Source organism: Podarcis raffonei, chromosome 3 (assembly GCF_027172205.1).
Source record: "Podarcis raffonei isolate rPodRaf1 chromosome 3, rPodRaf1.pri, whole genome shotgun sequence".
Taxonomy (NCBI): Eukaryota; Metazoa; Chordata; class Lepidosauria; order Squamata; family Lacertidae; genus Podarcis; species Podarcis raffonei.
Genome location: NC_070604.1, coordinates 67,166,011 through 67,183,219, shown reverse-complemented (window position 1 = coordinate 67,183,219; position 17,209 = coordinate 67,166,011). Strand labels below are relative to the sequence as shown.

At 41.9% G+C, this 17,209-nt stretch overlaps 1 protein-coding gene across 4 annotated transcripts in view; it reads right to left on the bottom strand.

The window, feature by feature from the left end:
• Positions 1 to 17,209, bottom strand: part of SASH1 (SAM and SH3 domain containing 1) — a 530,274-nt gene that overhangs the window by 125,306 nt on the left and 387,759 nt on the right. The window contains exon 1 of one of the 4 annotated variants that reach the window (XM_053382127.1): positions 4,137 to 4,923. The exons of the other annotated variants lie outside the window; for them this stretch is intronic. Coding sequence (XP_053238102.1) covers positions 4,137 to 4,232 — 96 coding nt within the window. The 5' untranslated portion in view covers positions 4,233 to 4,923. Of the gene's footprint in view, positions 1 to 4,136; positions 4,924 to 17,209 lie in introns of those variants that run through there. 4 annotated transcript variants of the gene reach the window in all.

Below are 17,209 nucleotides of genomic sequence, written 5' to 3'. Positions count from 1 at the left end.
AGTTTAGCCTCTGGTTTGCTAGTAAAATTGAATTACTGAGCCGCAAAATGATGCAAAACTGACTGTGCCGCGAAATGATGCATGTCTAAAAAGTGTGCCACCAACATGAAAGGTTTGGAAAGCTCTGCTATAAAGTCTACACACACAGAGTACGCATGTATGGAAGATTAGTAGAACACTACAGCAGGATGGTTTTTAAAAAAAACAATTAATTATCTATCGACCCAATTAATAACCAGGAAAACTACTCTTACATGCTTACATTCTAATGCAATGACTAGTACTGAAATATTTCATGAGGTTAATTAGCTAGGACAAGCAACAGGACAGTCATTTCCAGTTCAGCAAATCCAAATGCTGACTCTCATTCCTGCATATATTTCATCTGTAGTAAGCAAATGTTTTTAAACTGTCATAAATGCACAACCTTCAGCAAACACCCAGAGCAAAAAAATTATCTCATTATTATTCCCATTATTATTACTACAGGGGGGGAAATCTGACTGAAATCAGTGAAGAACTGTATTGGCTCTATTTCCACTGCCAGCTTTCATAACTGCAATTTAACATAATACCATAATCAGCATCTCCTATTGTATCCTAGGATATTTTTAAAATGTAATATTCAAAATATGCCTGGTAAAAGTTTTTGCATAGACCAAAACCAAGGGAAGATTTGATCCACAACAATTTCCTGAAAAAATGTAGGTTTCCAAATGAGATCTTTGCAAAGTTCTCTTTTACTGCTGACGCTCTCATAGTAAATGTCTGTCAAAGTCAAAGCTCCCCTAACCCATAATACCTGCTGAATAAGAAGAGCACTTTCCCACCACTCCTTATGCCCCTACAGATGCTCCCACAGACATGAGCATAAAGACTTCTCTCTTTATTTGTTTCTAAAGTGATAAAAGTGCAGGCAAAGGAGATGTTTAGCTATTCCATCATTTTAAAGCTGAAACACTCTACATCACTGAATCTTCACACTGAATTACCAGCTATAATGACTCATTTTGCCCCGGCAACTGCACTATGAAACTGGCAAAACTAAGGTTGGTGTTTTCTCTGCTACATTAACTTTCTCCAGACACCCAGTTTAACTCTGTTTGTCTCACCTTGTACATCTCCCACAGTACCAAAATTTGCCAGAAAATGCACTCTGTGTAACCTCATCCATAGTCAACTATTTTCATTTTTTTAAAAAACCAATAAAAAGCAGAGGAAATAAATCCCATTGCTGTTGTCGTAGTTCAACATATGAATGAATACATGTATTAATAATGTGGGATGTAAGGAATTAATGCATTGATTGCTGCTTGTCCCCACCTGCCTCAAGCAACAGTGCCTGGTACCAGTGTCCCTTGTTTCTCTCCTTATCCCTGGCTTTCCTTTATTTTTTTAGGGTTTTTTTTTACCTTCTTTCCTTCCTTCCTCCCCTTCTCCTTTCCCCTATTATCTGGGTCTCCTTTTTTTGAGTGCTAGACCATGATCTGAAGAAACATGGAGGCCAACACCTCACTGAAACTAAGCAAGTCTGATCAGTACCTGGATGGGAGATCACCTGAGAATCCCATGTACACCACGTTCAGTTCCACTGATGAAGAAAGGTGGGGTATAAAAATAATAAATACGTAATATTAATACATTTGTGGGGGAGAGGGATGGAAATGGAGGCCTATTGTGGGTATGAACTTTGTAACAAAGGTTGATACTGAGCATAAAGGAGATAATTCTGAGTTACTTGCTTGTTGAGATTACTGTATGTAGCACACACAGTTTTACAAAAAACAACTACTAATAACAACAAGAACCTTTGAAATCTATGATAACTGTAAATTGAAATAAAGGCAAATCAAGTTCAGATACATAGAACAGAAACTCTCACTTCTGTAAAACCTGTGACATTTTCTGGAGCTATTTATTCTACCTAAAACTTTTCAGCAGAACAGATTCATTCTTCCCAAATCTTCAGACAATCATGTGGAGATAGTTTGGAAGTTCTCCTGGATACAACACTGGATGCTCAGGCGGCCACAGTGGCAAGTAGTGCTAACTAACGCCTAGCTTCAACTGATGCCCAAGATACACTGTTAGATAACTTGGTTACAGAGGTCTAGGAAGGCGGTTTTAAGGTAGCGTGTCCAGTGTGGTCGCACTGGGCACCACCCTGCAGGGGGCGCCAAAACAATGCTGTAGAACTAAGCAGGCAGGAGGGGGACCACTGAATTTTAGCGTTGCACAGCGCACCACTGAAATATGAGAGCCCAAAGCCAGTGGACCAGTGGTGACTGGTCCATGCTCTGAGAACCTCAAAATTGGATTCCTGTATTTTGCTGTAAGTGGGGTTGTCCTTGAAGAAAGTACTGAAGATGCGGTTGGCACATAATATTGCTGCCCATTTCCTATCTGAGGCAGCAAAGTGGAATTCCCTAACACCAATCTTGCAGGTGCTGCACTGCACTGCACTGGCTGTTCTGTAAGCTATTGGGCACAATTCCAGGTATTGGTACAGTACTTGAATATAAATCTAAATGATTCAGGGCCTCCGAGCTTGAGGAAGTATCTCACTCAGTACCACCCAACGTGGGCTTTTAAGATGCGCTGGAGAGGCTCTGCTAGTAATGCCTTCGTTCAGTAAGCCCTCAGCAGCAGCAACTCACTTGTGGAACTCTCTTCTAGTGCATATTCAGATTGCTATACCCATTTGAGCATCAACTTATTTTTATTAGCCTTCAGAGCATGAGAAGGGTGGTTCTGTTGATATATTTTATTGTGCTGTTGACTGCTTTGGATTGTGATAATTGTATCATACTGCTTAATTCATTTTTAATGTGTTGTTTACACTATTTTTATTGTTTTATTTTATGTCTATTGTTAACCACTCTTCCTTTTGAGGACAAGGGGGTTATAAGCAATAAATAATAATACCTAGGAATGCATATAATTTAATTAGCCTGAGGTCACAAGGCTAAATACTACTCTAACAGTTTGAAACACCGGGGGGGGGGGCAATCCAATTATTGTTCTTTTTCTTATTATTTTTCTTACAGTTAACTGTCAGTAAACAGTTTCGATCACAACAGTTCTACTCTCCTTTTGCTTGTCTGCCAATAAACACTTTAAAAATACTGAAAGAGTTAAGTTTTCCATTAGTCAGGTCTAGCCCCATTCCGCAACTGGTGTGGTTAAAGTAGTTGAACTAATTAAATTCAGGGCATGTATGGTGTAGCTGAACATTTTTGATCCGCCGTAGCTATTGAATTATTGAACCTCAGGGGAGGGAGGAAGAGAATCAGCAACATGAAAGGAGTATTAGAAATATTTAATTATCTGCATGCATACTCCATAGAAGACCTGATAAATCACTCTACAGTTCTCTCTCTTAAAAAAAGTGTGTGAAATCCAAAGTCACAGTTAAAAATATTGGTTCAGGCAAAGTTGAAACTGCACAAGTTTAACAAACCACAGGTTCTCCTCAATACATCATACATTAAGAGGCAGAGAAAAAAGTAGCAGAATTTACACATCAGCTTGGAAAAGGAGGTTCAATCATGCAATACAATATCTATTTGATAGGTATGCAAAATTCACTGGTGGAAATTACACTTTTACCACTGAAATTAAATCCCCAAGGATACCTGACTGATTATAAGCAGGCACATTGCTCATAATCATATTCAGAAACCGTGATTAGGCTGAGATGAAAGTGATCGTCCAAAAAGCCAAAAACAGCACCACCTCAACATTCAATTCTTCCAACAAATGGAGACCTAAGCCTAAAGAATAGCCGGGACAAGCAAACCAACAGGGAGCAGAATAGTAAAGCAGGTGCTTGTAATGTAATGTTGATTTCATCTAACTTTTTACAACAGGTGCTATTCAAAGGGGGGGGGGAGGCAATTTGGGTCGTAAAGGGCTCACGACTTAGCACAGGCTCAAGAAACCCCATTGGATCCTTCTCCGTAAACAACCCGTGGATTCCTTTCTTAAGTTTTGCTCCGCAAAAGAGGAACTTTTGCACTGAGTCGCCCCAAGAATGACTTTCAGGAGATGTCAAAGCCACCAGCCTCACAGCCAAGGCTGGGTAGCTTTCGAGCCCCCTCTCCACTTCTCCCAATCCACCCAAACCAGTCACTCACCAGTATCCCCATGACATCCGTCCAGAGTCTGGAGAAACTCTCGGGCATGCTGCTGTCCTCCTGGGGTTCGGCGCCGGCGGCTTGTTCCTCCTCCATAGTCGCCTCCTCGGAAAGCAAAGCTCAAGGCGCGCTCCCCACCGGACCGAGACTCTAGCCAAGGGCGACGCTGCCCGCCTCACGCCCCGCCGCCGGCTCAAGCACTGCGCTCAAGCCAGACCCGCCGCCGCCGCCCGGCTACTCCATCATGCCGCCTCTGCCTTCGCCTTCCCGCCAGGCTCCAGCCCCAGAAGAGAGCAGACGAGGCGGCCGACGCTTCCCTTCTGCAGCTCCTTCCCGGGCTCAACTCTTGGCACGTCTAGAAACTGCCATGCTCCGCACAAACTTTGCCTGCTTGGAGCGGTGAGCAACAGGGTGGCAAAGCAAAGCTGGCCGTGACCACCTTTCCCTCGCGCAGGGGTGCTCCAGAGAGTCGCGGTCGCCTCTTTGGGGAGAGGGAATCGCTTCCCACAGACACAAAATACATCTGGCACCAAAGGAAGTCTTTCGGTAAGGTTCCCCCTCCTCAAATCAGGAGCCAGCGCTGAGTTTTCAGTTCGTAGGTAACTCTAATTCTCTGCCTCCCCCCTTTCCCTCTACATGGGCCCTCCCATCTCCACATGACTGCTCTCTCTGTCTCTCTCCAGAGAAAAGAGCTTTTAGCAACAAAAGGTGCTCTGATGTCAGCCCCTTCGCATGGCAATGAGCCCCAGACAGGCGAACAAATCGCCTGTTGAAAGAGCAGCCTCGCTGAAGGTTCTGGCCGACTGGCCCAAGTTCTCCAGCCGCACCACGCAGACACGCACTTAACACACTCGCCACTCAACAGGGTTAATGTTTAAGCCAACCCAGCTTCCCGCAAGGATTTCAGGAATGCCCTCTTTAAGGTTTCCTTTCCTCCTCCTTTTAGGAACCCTTTTACTTGAGTCTGGCAGCCTAAATTTCCACCCACCTCTGTCAGAAAAACAAGCTCTTGAAACTTAGGCTGAAAGCCTTGCACTTTTTTTCTGTGTGCCCACCATGATATTGGCTCGGTTTCTTTACACAGGCACATTCTGTAGCAGGGTCTCTCACGTTTCAGCATCCCAGCAAACTAGCAAGTCTCCTTGAGAAATAATAGTGCGTGTTTTTGGAGCAAAAGGTAATTTTATACTTTGATCAGAGGTAAAGCTGTACTGCGAATCACAACTTCCTGATGTTTGTGGCTGTATCATCATCATCATCATCATATGTGTGATACATGCAAACATGTATGCACACTAAAGTTGTACTTGAAACATTGTAGGTGTGTGCCTAAATGCAATGAGTAGCTTATGCATATGTTTTAAGATAGTAGTGCTATCAAGCTCATAGCAGCTGGCTCTGCCTCCACCAGCACACCTGACTTCTGTGCACTGGAAAGCATGTGTGTATATTTACATTTGTATGTAGATGCCAATGCACGTAGGCTCTAATCACATATAAGTGGAGCCTAAACATGCTGTGGTGGGGTCACTATGCACATGTGCCATGCACATGTAAGCGGGGGGAGGGGGAGAGAGAGAGAATCAGCCAACATTATAATGATATGCACATTCCCCTAATGTAGGAATGTAATGTCTGCATAAGGCCTGAGAAGTGGCACAAAGTAGAGGACGCACACAGATGTTTTATGTTAAGACTAAGTCATCCCCCATCTCATTTGTGACATCTGCTTCTACTACTTACTATAATGGACTAGCACCCACCATCATATGCGTTACTACGGTTTCTCCTACGGGAGCTGGGAATGCAGAATGGTAGCCTGGAGAGGGGACTCACAACATGATGACACAAATCTACATATAGGTAATATGTCTAAGTCAGTAATTACTATTCATATACATTCAGAAGTTTTATTCATTCCTTGGGAAGGTGACTTTTCCAGCTTGAATTGTTCAACCAGGACTCAAACAATAAGGTTTTAGGTACATACAGTGTATGAATTGACAGTATATGTCGCTAACAGAAAAGTCACCACATTACCATGATCCAGTGTTAACAACTGGGAAGATATTGTCCACCCAGCTTTAGTTCTTGTGTTCTGAAGTCATGTAACACAGGGTTGTTGTGAGGATATGAGGAACAGAAAACCATATACACCACCTTGAGCTCCGTTGAGGAAAAGATGGTATATAAATGTAATAAATAAATATAAAAAACCCCTCAGTACTCATTCGCCACAAGCAAAACACTATACTCATGAACATGCCTGTTCACAGAAGCTATTTGAAAGACAAATATTTCTGGGGCCCAACTACATCAAAGAATGTGTCTTCTCTCCCATGATTAATTAATTTTCCTCTTAATGTGCATTTCCTTAAGCATTTACCCTGGGACAATATAGACTGAATACAGCTCAGTCAATAGTGCATGCGACTTTTAATCTCAAGGTTGTGGGTTCAAGCCCCAAGTTGGGCAAAACATTCCTGCATGGCAGGGGGTTGGACTAGATGACCCTTGTGATTACTTCCAACTCTGCAATTCTATGAATACAGTGGGACCTCTGGTTAAGAACTTAATCTGTTCCGGAGGTCCGTTCTTAACCTGAAACTGTTCTTAACGTGAGGTACCCCTTTAGCTAATGGGACCTCCCGCCGCTTCTGTGCGACTTCTGTTCTTATCCTGAAGTAAAGTTCTTAACCCAAGGTACTACTTCCGGGTTAGAGGAGTCTGTAACCTGAAGCGTTTGTAACCCGAAGCGTTTGTAACCCGAGGTACCACAGTGGCTTCGGTCCTTACAGCCACAGCAGGCTTTGTAACTGTCCAACAGTTTGACTTTACCCCTGAAGGTGAACTCTTCCATTGTCTCCCAAGACAGATAGATGCCAACAACAATAACAACAACATGTTCAAGAAAACTCATAGTGGATTTTGTGAATGAGCCAACAGAACCAACAAAGGTGGTGGTGGTTGAAGAACCCCACAATTACTTGTTTGTGCAGACCAGGGTGGCAAACAAAGCCCCAATGAAAATGTTCAGAGGGAGGAAGAAAAGAAACTATTGTTAAGCACAGCTACTTTATAATACAGAGGGCTTCAGAAATTACACAAGTGAAGCAAACAAGCCAAACACCCCAATTCCTAACCATGTTTATTTGGCTTCCAAGCAATTATGCTTAGGATAGCAGCCTAACGATAGCAACATTTTATTCACTTCTTTTTCTCTCCCTTTTTCTGGAGGGGCAGCCATGTCAGTCTCTTACAGGAAAAAAACAACAGTCCTGTGGCACTTTTAAGACTAACAACATTATCATGGCATAAACTTTCATGGATTCATACCCACTCTGTCAGATGCATAAACTGAAATCCCTTTATGGTGAATTATAGCCACACAAATGCCTTAGGAAGGGGGAGTGTGATGATCTATTATGCAATTTTTAAAAACAGTTGTTTATGGAAGCAAACAGTTCTTTATAAATAAAATATCTCCCAGGCTACATGGGAGAGGGATTTTTTAGGTTATGGTTTGAAATTAGACAGAATTCAGACACATTATGCTAAACTACTGTGGTATGGTCAGTCTCTACTTCCTGTCTCAACTCCCACCCTCGACTCAAAATATCTGGATGTTTACACATAGTTCTACCATTTGCATTTCAATTAAATGGTCATCAGTAGGCGTTGACACTAAACAAACACTTAATCTAATCAGGAAGTTTGCACTTTCTAAAGCTGATGTTTCAGATATACAGTGAACTTCACAGAATTACAAGGAATAGCACTGTGAGTTCTTTTACATGAGCAAAATATACCCACTGTTCTTTCCTTGCTGATCTGGTCCTTCCATTGCTGCTAACACTCTTAACTGTTTTATACTCTGGGCAGTCTTTTAAAAGCAGCCACTCACATGTATAATGCAGACAAAAGCCAAAAATTGTACATGGACATGCCATTCATAAATGATACTATGCACACAAGTGAGGAAGCAAGTGCATGGTGTGGAGTGACATGTGTTGTTCTCTAATTCAGTACCAAAGAGAACACAATTTCTCCAACCCTGTCCATTTATTGTTTCCTGCCACTTAAGCATTTCTTCCCTCTGACACTTAAAGTGCGGTCCTATGCTTCTTTGGAGGATATATCTATGGCAAGCCTCTATGTTACCTTGCACCAGCACCATCCTCATCCTATCAGCCATCATCCTGTAATGGTGTGGCTATGTAGCTCTGCACAAGACTGAGGCAGCAAAACTGCCACTGTACAAATGTACAACACAAAGCTTTGCATGACTAAGCAGTGGTCAGAAGCATGTCAGAAGCATGTACTGTGGGAGAAACATATTAGTCACCATTCTATCAATATTATCAAGCCTAGGGCCCCTCTTTGTGGTAGTTCCAACACTGCACCCAGAAAACATAACTGTAATTCAAAACTCAGTAATTTACTACATGACAAGCACCAGGGAATCTCTATCAGCATACACACTACACTGAGTGCTTAGAAGCCCCTTGAGACAGCACGCGGCCACTCCACCCTGCAGATGAGTCAGGTAAACAGGCTGGATCCCAAATAACAGGAAGGGGGTCATCATAATACAAGCATCTTTGCCAGACAGTATCTAGCCCAGACATGCTGAAGCATGCTCAGCATGGAAAACCTTTCTGCTTCTGGCAACTTTCAGGCTGGTTGTAGAGTACTTGCCAAAACACAGGACAATCAGAAAGAAAGTTGAACGCTTATATCAGGAGTGTTCTGCTATACACAGGAGTGTATAGCTATTATGGGCAAAAGAGAGCTACACTAAAAAACAAAAAGAGAACTACACTTGAAAACGAAAAGAGAAGAGAAGCATATTGCATTCCTGTGGTGATTGTTGTTTTGATGTCATTGATATGCACTCTTAACTGGAGCTGGGCACTTTATGTAGTTTACCTTAAAGAATAGACCAAAGTAAAGTATTAGTCCAAAGCAGGCATAGGCAAACTAGGCCCTCCAAATGTTTTGGGACTACAACTCCCATCATCCCTAACCACTGGTCCTATTAGCTAGGGATGATGGAAGTTGTAATCCCCAAACCTCTGGAGGGCTGAGTTTGCTTATACCTGTCCAAAGAATCTGCATTAAACTCTTTCCACTTAGGCATATACAGTATGCTATGTTCACACAATGCTGATTTCTGCAAGCCAGAAAGGCTTACAGTTCACAAAACTTTCACTGCAAGGAGCAGTTCATCAAGCAGAAAATCCAGATATTTCTGTCTGTAAATATGGTCAATGTGGCATTCCTGAATTATGTTTGGGTTCCTTTGGAACTCAAGAAGTGTAATATCTATGAGGGACACACTTATTCATTTATTCCGTAGGATTTTAAACTGATATAACTGAATATTTTAGTATTATATGTGTGGCACTAAAAATCAAATATATATTGTATCAATCTATACAGCTATTTATTGTTTTATCTTTTTGTAAACCACTTTGATTATTTTTAATATACAATCTCAAGTAGAGTATAAATCTTGTGAAATAAATAAATAAATAATAATAATAAACATTTCTGGGCCTCCTCTTGCCTGCTGCATTTCTATTTTCCCTTCCTGACCCAGTTTCAACATGCCCCAGTTCCAATTCTTCAGGATTGGCTAACAGGTCCAGGAAAGGTATGTCTTGTTCCTGTCCTGTCTTCCAGAGGTACTTTCCCTACACATGGCAGCCTCCACATCTGCTACCTTTAAGTGAGGCTGTGCTTTGAGATTTGTTTGCTGTTTCCTGTATCCGTCTGTTTTAGAAACCAGCCTCTGGTACTCCCTGCCCAGCTTTGATTGTCTGAAGCCTACTCTGCAAAGTGAGCCCAGAGAAAGAGAAGGCTAGTTTGCCTCCCAGAGTTGTGCTGAACTCGACCTCCCCCTCCTAATTTCCTCCTATGCCTAGCTCCTTCTTGTGCGTATGGTGTGCATGTTAGCTAAATAACCCAAACCACAAACTAATTCCTTCACACCAAATAAATGCATATAGTTACCGAGCTACCCTTGTGGATATTAACTACTGCCCAGCTATTCTCCATTGAAGTCTTAGATGTGTATAGCTTGATTCTCTGGGGCGGGTGACACTCAGTTTTTAATACCTGTGTATTAAGTTACTGGATACGTCTGCCAAAAAGTACTATTGCCGGCACTAAAAATCCTAATTCACAAGACTCATTGAATGCATGTATACAAAGCTCATTTCTGCAGAGGAGGCTTGGTACTATCACTCTTCTTTCACACGTTGAAAGTGACTTGTTTGAGCTAAGCAGTAAAATTACTGCAGAAGAAGGAACTGAAACTAGATCTACCAGGAAGTAGTCCAACAGTCTATTCTATGGATTACATGAATACTCATTGGTATTTGCATTTATTATAGGATTTGCACGGTGGTGGTTTATTAAATTTCTATACCATTTCATCTGAGGAGCATAGGGCAGTTAGGAATATAAAAACACAAAAATACAAACCATAATGACGAACAAAACCATGAACGCACAAGTTGCCAATGAAAAAATAGCATTAAACACAGATAGTATTAAACTTAATGATGAAGAATTACTTATCAGTTCTATTAGAGATGCTGGAATTACAGTACTTAGAAACATACTACATGCCATTTTATACCATATAACACATATCAGAGGCTAAGAAGCCCAAACACAAAAATGAGCAGCTTGTATTCCATCTGTGGAAAGCAGTTACCCAAGAACTTTTTGTGTGTGCATACATATACATATTTTAAACCACTCCATTTCACAAACAACAAAAGTCAACTGCTAACCAAAAGTGCACTGCAAACCTATGCTCACTTTAAATCTACAGATCTGAAAGAGAAGGTGTGCCAGAGACAAAATGCCGTCATCTCACAATATTTAGCCAACTCTAAACATAGACCCCTAGAACTGTATCAATCTTTCTGAGTCAGAAGGAAAAAGGAAAGGATCATATCCTTTTGTCCTGCACACATGTTCACAACAATAGCCTCATGTCCTGTGGACCTCTGATAATACATGACTTATGCAGTAAGAGCACTTAAGAGCCACTCCCATTACTACACAACAACTTTCTAAGCAAAAATCAAACCTGAGTTTTAATCCCAATGTCTTAAACATAGTTTCTGTTTTCTCTAGTTCTGTTTTCCCAAGTCTTGGTGGGCTACAGGCACCACCACCTTCCTCTTTATAGCTGGTTTTTATAACCCTCCAAGCTCTCCCATGTATCTTGCATTGAGTCTTCATGACAGGTTCCCAACAAAGTACTGCTTGCAATAAAATAGTAATCTTAAAAACACACTTATTCAGAAGTTAGTTCTGCTGAAGACCATATGGCATATTCAAGAGTAACCACATTGATGACAAACAAGTAGATAACTCATAACAGCACAAAATGAATATGGAAGGCTTCTTGTTTGCAGAACAGTGGTGGTGGACAAAATACAAATTAAATAATAAATAATGAAAAAAAGCCAGAGACAGATAGGAGGAGAAATGGCAGCAAGGACATATCAGAAAATAAATGCAATAGCTGATAAAATTCCATTCCCATTTTTTGTGCCCGCTTTCACTCAAGTGGATACATTTTCCTGGGGAGATAGTAAAGATCTACAAAACAAGGACAAGGTTAACTTCAAAGTGTCACAATCTTCATGTACTAATCTAATAGTGCAATCCTATGCATGCTGACTCAGTTAAATTCCCATATTAAAGTGCATAGAATTGCAGCCTACATATGCCAGTCTAAACAGAGGAAACTGCACCAGCCTGAACAAGAAAAAAATCAAAACAAATTATTTATAATTATTGTTCTGCTTCAATTTATCTATTTGTCTTAAATTCCACTTCACCAAGCCACAAAGATTTACTGGTTACTGCCAACACATTTAACATATTAATAACACAACATGCAGCACTAGACAGTAGTTCAATATTTCTAATTGTAAGCCAGTTACATCTGTTTCTGGATTAGGATTAATCATCTGGGCCTCTGTTTCCCTTCTTGCCTTGTTTAATGTGAAGAAGAAATAAATGACCGTCTTCCCGAGGACAAATGTGGACTGTTTGCCAATAACAAAATACAGTAACTTGGTATAGAAATTCCAAACGGAAACTAGTATTTTCCTGTTGCAAAAAATTGTTAAGAAAATAAATGCCCTGGGGGGGGGGGTTATGAAAAAAAACCAGCAGGAACTATTTGAATTTGAATTTATTTGCAGTTATGTGAGGTTTTTACTGCCATATTCTTTCCAAGAGCAACTTTTTCAACTGATTGTACAGTGAATAGAATACACTTGAAAACTATCAGTTTTTTGATACATGTATACCTGAAACTGGTTTAATCCAAGCTTCTTCTAGTGACTTTAATAATTTCTAGGTCTTCATCTATTGTTCACAATCAAGTGCATAAGGCAGCAATCCTAATCCCCTATTTTTGCTGCTGGAGAGGGTTAGGCTATAGTAGGGTGTTCTTGTCCACTGGCCTCCACCAATGAAGAAGTATTCTCTGTGGCGATGGAAAGCACTGTAGATTGATTACCACCAACTGTAGCCAGCAGAAGGTCCTGAAATGATGTTTTACAGGGCTGTGATTCTGCTAGATCCCATGATGTGGGCCCCTTAGCTGTATGAGCCTGGAACTGCTGCAACAAATTTGATACCCACCACTCATAGGGCTTTGGATCTGGCAGCTGATCTGTTGCTCTGCTGCTCCTAGCAACAGTGATTGCTCTATCCAACAATGAAAAATCAAGAGCAACCCATAGAGTGTATCTGTCTGTCTACCTTTGTATGGCAACATGGAAAGTTTGTGATATTGTACCATGAACATGAACAGACAGTCTAATTCCTTCAAACTTTAGGAAGCAGAAGGAGACTTCTTTCCTTGTGTGCAGACCAATGTCATGACACCAAAAGAGAGATTTTTCCCTTTCATAAATCAAAGAAGAATTACAGGTTTCATGTCCTAAAAATATTTAAGGTAGGGATTTGGAATGGGGTATAGTTTTAAAAAGCAGCTGCTTCCATTTAGGACAGCTCAGCTGGAAAGTAAATGTGCCTGTCAAACAGTAATTAAAGTGAGAAGAGGCCTTATATCACTAACTGTGGATTTTCAGGACTCACCAATCAACTTACTCGATTTTTTTAAAAAGAGACAGAAAGGCAAGTGAATACAGGCTTAAGCACTCCTCAGAACGTATCTTCAAGCTATTCTCTCAATTAATATTTTGAGGAGTTACTGAAGAGAAGGATTATTATTATGGGGAAAAGATGAGCGGGAGGAATTTTTCTCTCCACGACCAGTGAAACGCATCAGTGATAATACAAAAGCTTTTCAAGTTCTGTTAAGATGCATTTCTAGGGAAGTTTTTTTAAAAAGTTTGACCTTCAAGCGTAAATTGTTGCTATCTTTTTTTAAAGCACTCCCATCCCCCAAAACGTGCAAAACTTTGCATCTGTTGCAAGTACTGGCTCAATAATCACATTTAATTAAAGAAGGCAGTTTTTACCTAATTTATGGAACATTCTTTTTGTCATGATATGCTTGGTGGAAACTAATTTGATGTGTTGCTGTTCAAAGGTTATTGGCATATTCTTTCAGCATTTAAGCACACACCAAATTTTTTTTAATTGGTTATATAAGCTTTATATGACGTACAGTCAACCCTGACATCCAGTTAAGCTTCCACATGCATATCATTTGCTGGATTAGGAACTGTGGCTGGCATCCCACTGCCCCCAAACCAGCTGCAGTGGCAGGCTCCCTTTTGGATGCTTAGGTGAGAAAGGCCACAACTTCAGCTTCAAGTGTGCCTATATACTTGCACAGATGCCTGGGTGGTGGGGTTAGACTATGGGTTATTTAAGCCCACGCCATCTCTCATTTAGTGTCTTTGGCTTATCTGTACCCACTCCCCCCACCCTTTATTCCAGGGGTCGACAACCTAAGGCCCATGGGCCACAAGCGGCCCACAGGGGTTGTTTTACCGGCCCACGATCCACCCCCGAACCGAGCTGCCCGCTCAGCAAGTCCCCACACGCTGTGCTAAACCGGCGCAGCACGGTGCGGGGACCCACTTTCGCGGTGCAGGAAATCGCGTCTGCGCAGATGCTGGAAATCGCAGCCCACGGAGGGGGCTCTGTGCCAGTGAACCGGCCCAGGCAAAGTAAGCCTTGCCAACCCCTGCTTTATTCAATATAGGCATTTTCTGATCACTGTCTGGGAATGAGTAGGCATTTTCCCCCATCAGCTGACTGGCCTTGGCGCCCCCCCTCTTCCCACTATGTACTCATTGGGTGGTGGGTGTACTTAACAGATTTCAGTCATTAAATTGATTCAATTGACATATTCAAATGTAGGTGTGGGAAAGTCATTCGGTAGTTAAGGTTTGATGAGCACTCTTAGGCACCTTTAAGAGTGAAGCTCAAGAAAAGTGGTAAGGAAAACACAACCCCATGATATCCTATGGCAGATCTGCTGTTATATTAATCAATGTAGCCCAGATCACCCAACCTTTGTGTCTTACCACCTTATTACATCGTGTGGTGGCAAATCTGAGGGACATCCAAATGCCAATGTTGCCTGCCTATACTTAATTACATTCAAATGTACAGTCAGATTGGCACCTTCACCCACATTGTAGTGCAATTAGACATGTTTCTTGTAAAATCACAAACACACAACAACAACAGCAGCAGCAGCAACTGAGGCTCTTTACGTCTTAACTGTGCTTGTAATATGCTATTCTTTGCATGAATAATACAGAAAACTAAAACTATTAAAATTTCTCCCCTCAAAACCCCAGTCCAAAATATATCAGAAAGGAATTAACAGTTCAGTCCTATTGAAGTCTTCTCAGAAGTAAGTTCTCTTCTGTTTAATAAGAATAACTTCTTAGCAAGAGTTTTGGATTGGATCCCAAGTATACCTTGGAAACTGAAAACAATAAACCATTACACTTACTAGGGAATAGGAAGCAAGTCTCATTAAACTCAGTAGGATTCATTTCCCAGCAAACATGCATAGGATTAGACTGCCAACTGACTTGCCCTTTCAATGGCTTCGCCCCAGGAAAAGTCATGGCACTTAGGTACCGGTAAGTAGGGTTAAGATTGCCTCTAAAGACTAAAGCCTGCTGATTTCAATAACGCTTACTTTTGAGTAGACATGTTAGCTGAATTAGACTACAGCAGTGGTTTTCAGCCTTGAATGATGGTCAGGGGTGCTGCAGGCAACGCTGGCCTCTGTCCCTCTTTCCTTCCCTCCCTCCCTCCTCTGATGCTCTCTTGCATCTTTGCATCCCAAAGGCTTGCACAGCTGTTTGTTGCAGCAGCCCTGGCTACAAGCTCCCCAAGCAAATGGTGCCTTTGGGACTGCTCAGGGGGTGCTGGTTACCAGGAACTAAGGCAGCCTCAGAGCAAGCAAGCAGGCAGGCAGGTAGGCGAGGGAGTCCAGGCAGCCAGTCTGCCAGCCCTTGCTGTTGGGAATGGACAGTCAAGTCCCAGGCTCCTGTGGGGCAGTGTGAAGAGATACTTCTCTTTGGGGTGGAGTGTGCAGCTCAGAGACCAGGGCAGCGGCTGCCTGGAGGACTCCCAAGGAGAGGGGAGAGGAAGCTACAGGAACACTTCACAAGGGAGGGTGTTTGAAAAAGGGTAAGAGGCTGCCATCTCTGCAGGCAAGGGGTGACACAACTGGGCTCCTGAGCCCCACAGGGGTGCCGCAGAAAGAATGTAGTTGGGTCAAGGGAGTCGTGGACCCCAAAAGGTTGAAAACCCCTGGACTACAGTATCTCAGTGCTGTGCAGTGAAAAATGAGGACAAAAATGGGGATAGCAACTATATTTTTTAAACTAGAAACTTCTGTTTACAAGGCGGGTGTTTTTCCTGGAATTGGCTTCTCCTATTTGAGAGGCTTCCTAACCAATGTAGGAGAATTGCTTGCATCTGAAATATACCAGTTCCCAAAATAGTGTGTAAATATTTGATATTCTTAGAACACAGGCAATGTGGAGAATATGCAGTCATTTCATATGCTCTCATTTAGAACTGACTGCCATATTAATGAATCAAAAGGTCTGATTTTTTTCATTGCTGCAGCTCCAACTGATGATAAAAATCTGTATGCATGATGTACACAAATCTGTGTGACCCTCAGGAAAGCTCACAAAGCTGGTTGAAAAGAGGCAACATTTATATAAGAACATCTGGAATAATAATTTTATGATACACATTGTTCTTAATATCTTATGCATATCTATTTCAAGTGGAATCTGCAACAAAATGCTGCCCTGGGTTCCTTTGGGAGGCAGATCATGATTTAAATTTAATACAGTGGTACCTCAGGATGTGAACAGGATCCATTCCGGAGCCCCATTTGCATCCTGAACAGAACGTAAGATGCGTCAGCGCATCTGGCCGCTTCCGTGCATGCGTGTGACGTCATTTTGACCGTCTGCGCATGCGCGAGCGACGAAACTTCTGGGTCGCCATGGAGCGCAACCCGAAAATACTTATCCTGAAGCGTATTTATCCCAAGGTATGACTGTAAATGATGATTAATAAGTATGGCACTGAGATGTGCTCCTCTTCAGGGTTCAAGGCTATCCCCTTCTCTAAGATACTCATTTCCACTCTTCCCATTTTTCCTATCCCAACAGATACTCAGCATTCTGTGGCCGCTGAGCAAGGTCATTTCTCCCTAGGTTGTTTGGGTTAAAGTTTTGTTTATTTTGCTGCTTGGGTTTCTTCTTCCTAAAGGTTTAGGGTTTTTTTCTGGAACCCTGGGTTTCCCCTTGTTTCTCAGCAATCCTGCTTTGGCTACAATCCTGTCAACACTCAACTATAAGACTGATATTGAAGGAAGAGTGCCTGCACCTCTGAATTTACTGCTGCACCACCAAATTACTCAAATTCACAGAAGGCTATAAATGACTACTAGTCATGAGGGCTATGAACTATGTCCAGTATCAGAGGAAATATACCTCTCTGAATATCAGTTGCTGGAGGAGCATAAACAGGACAGAGCTATTGTACTCACATCCTGGGGCTTCCCAAAGGTA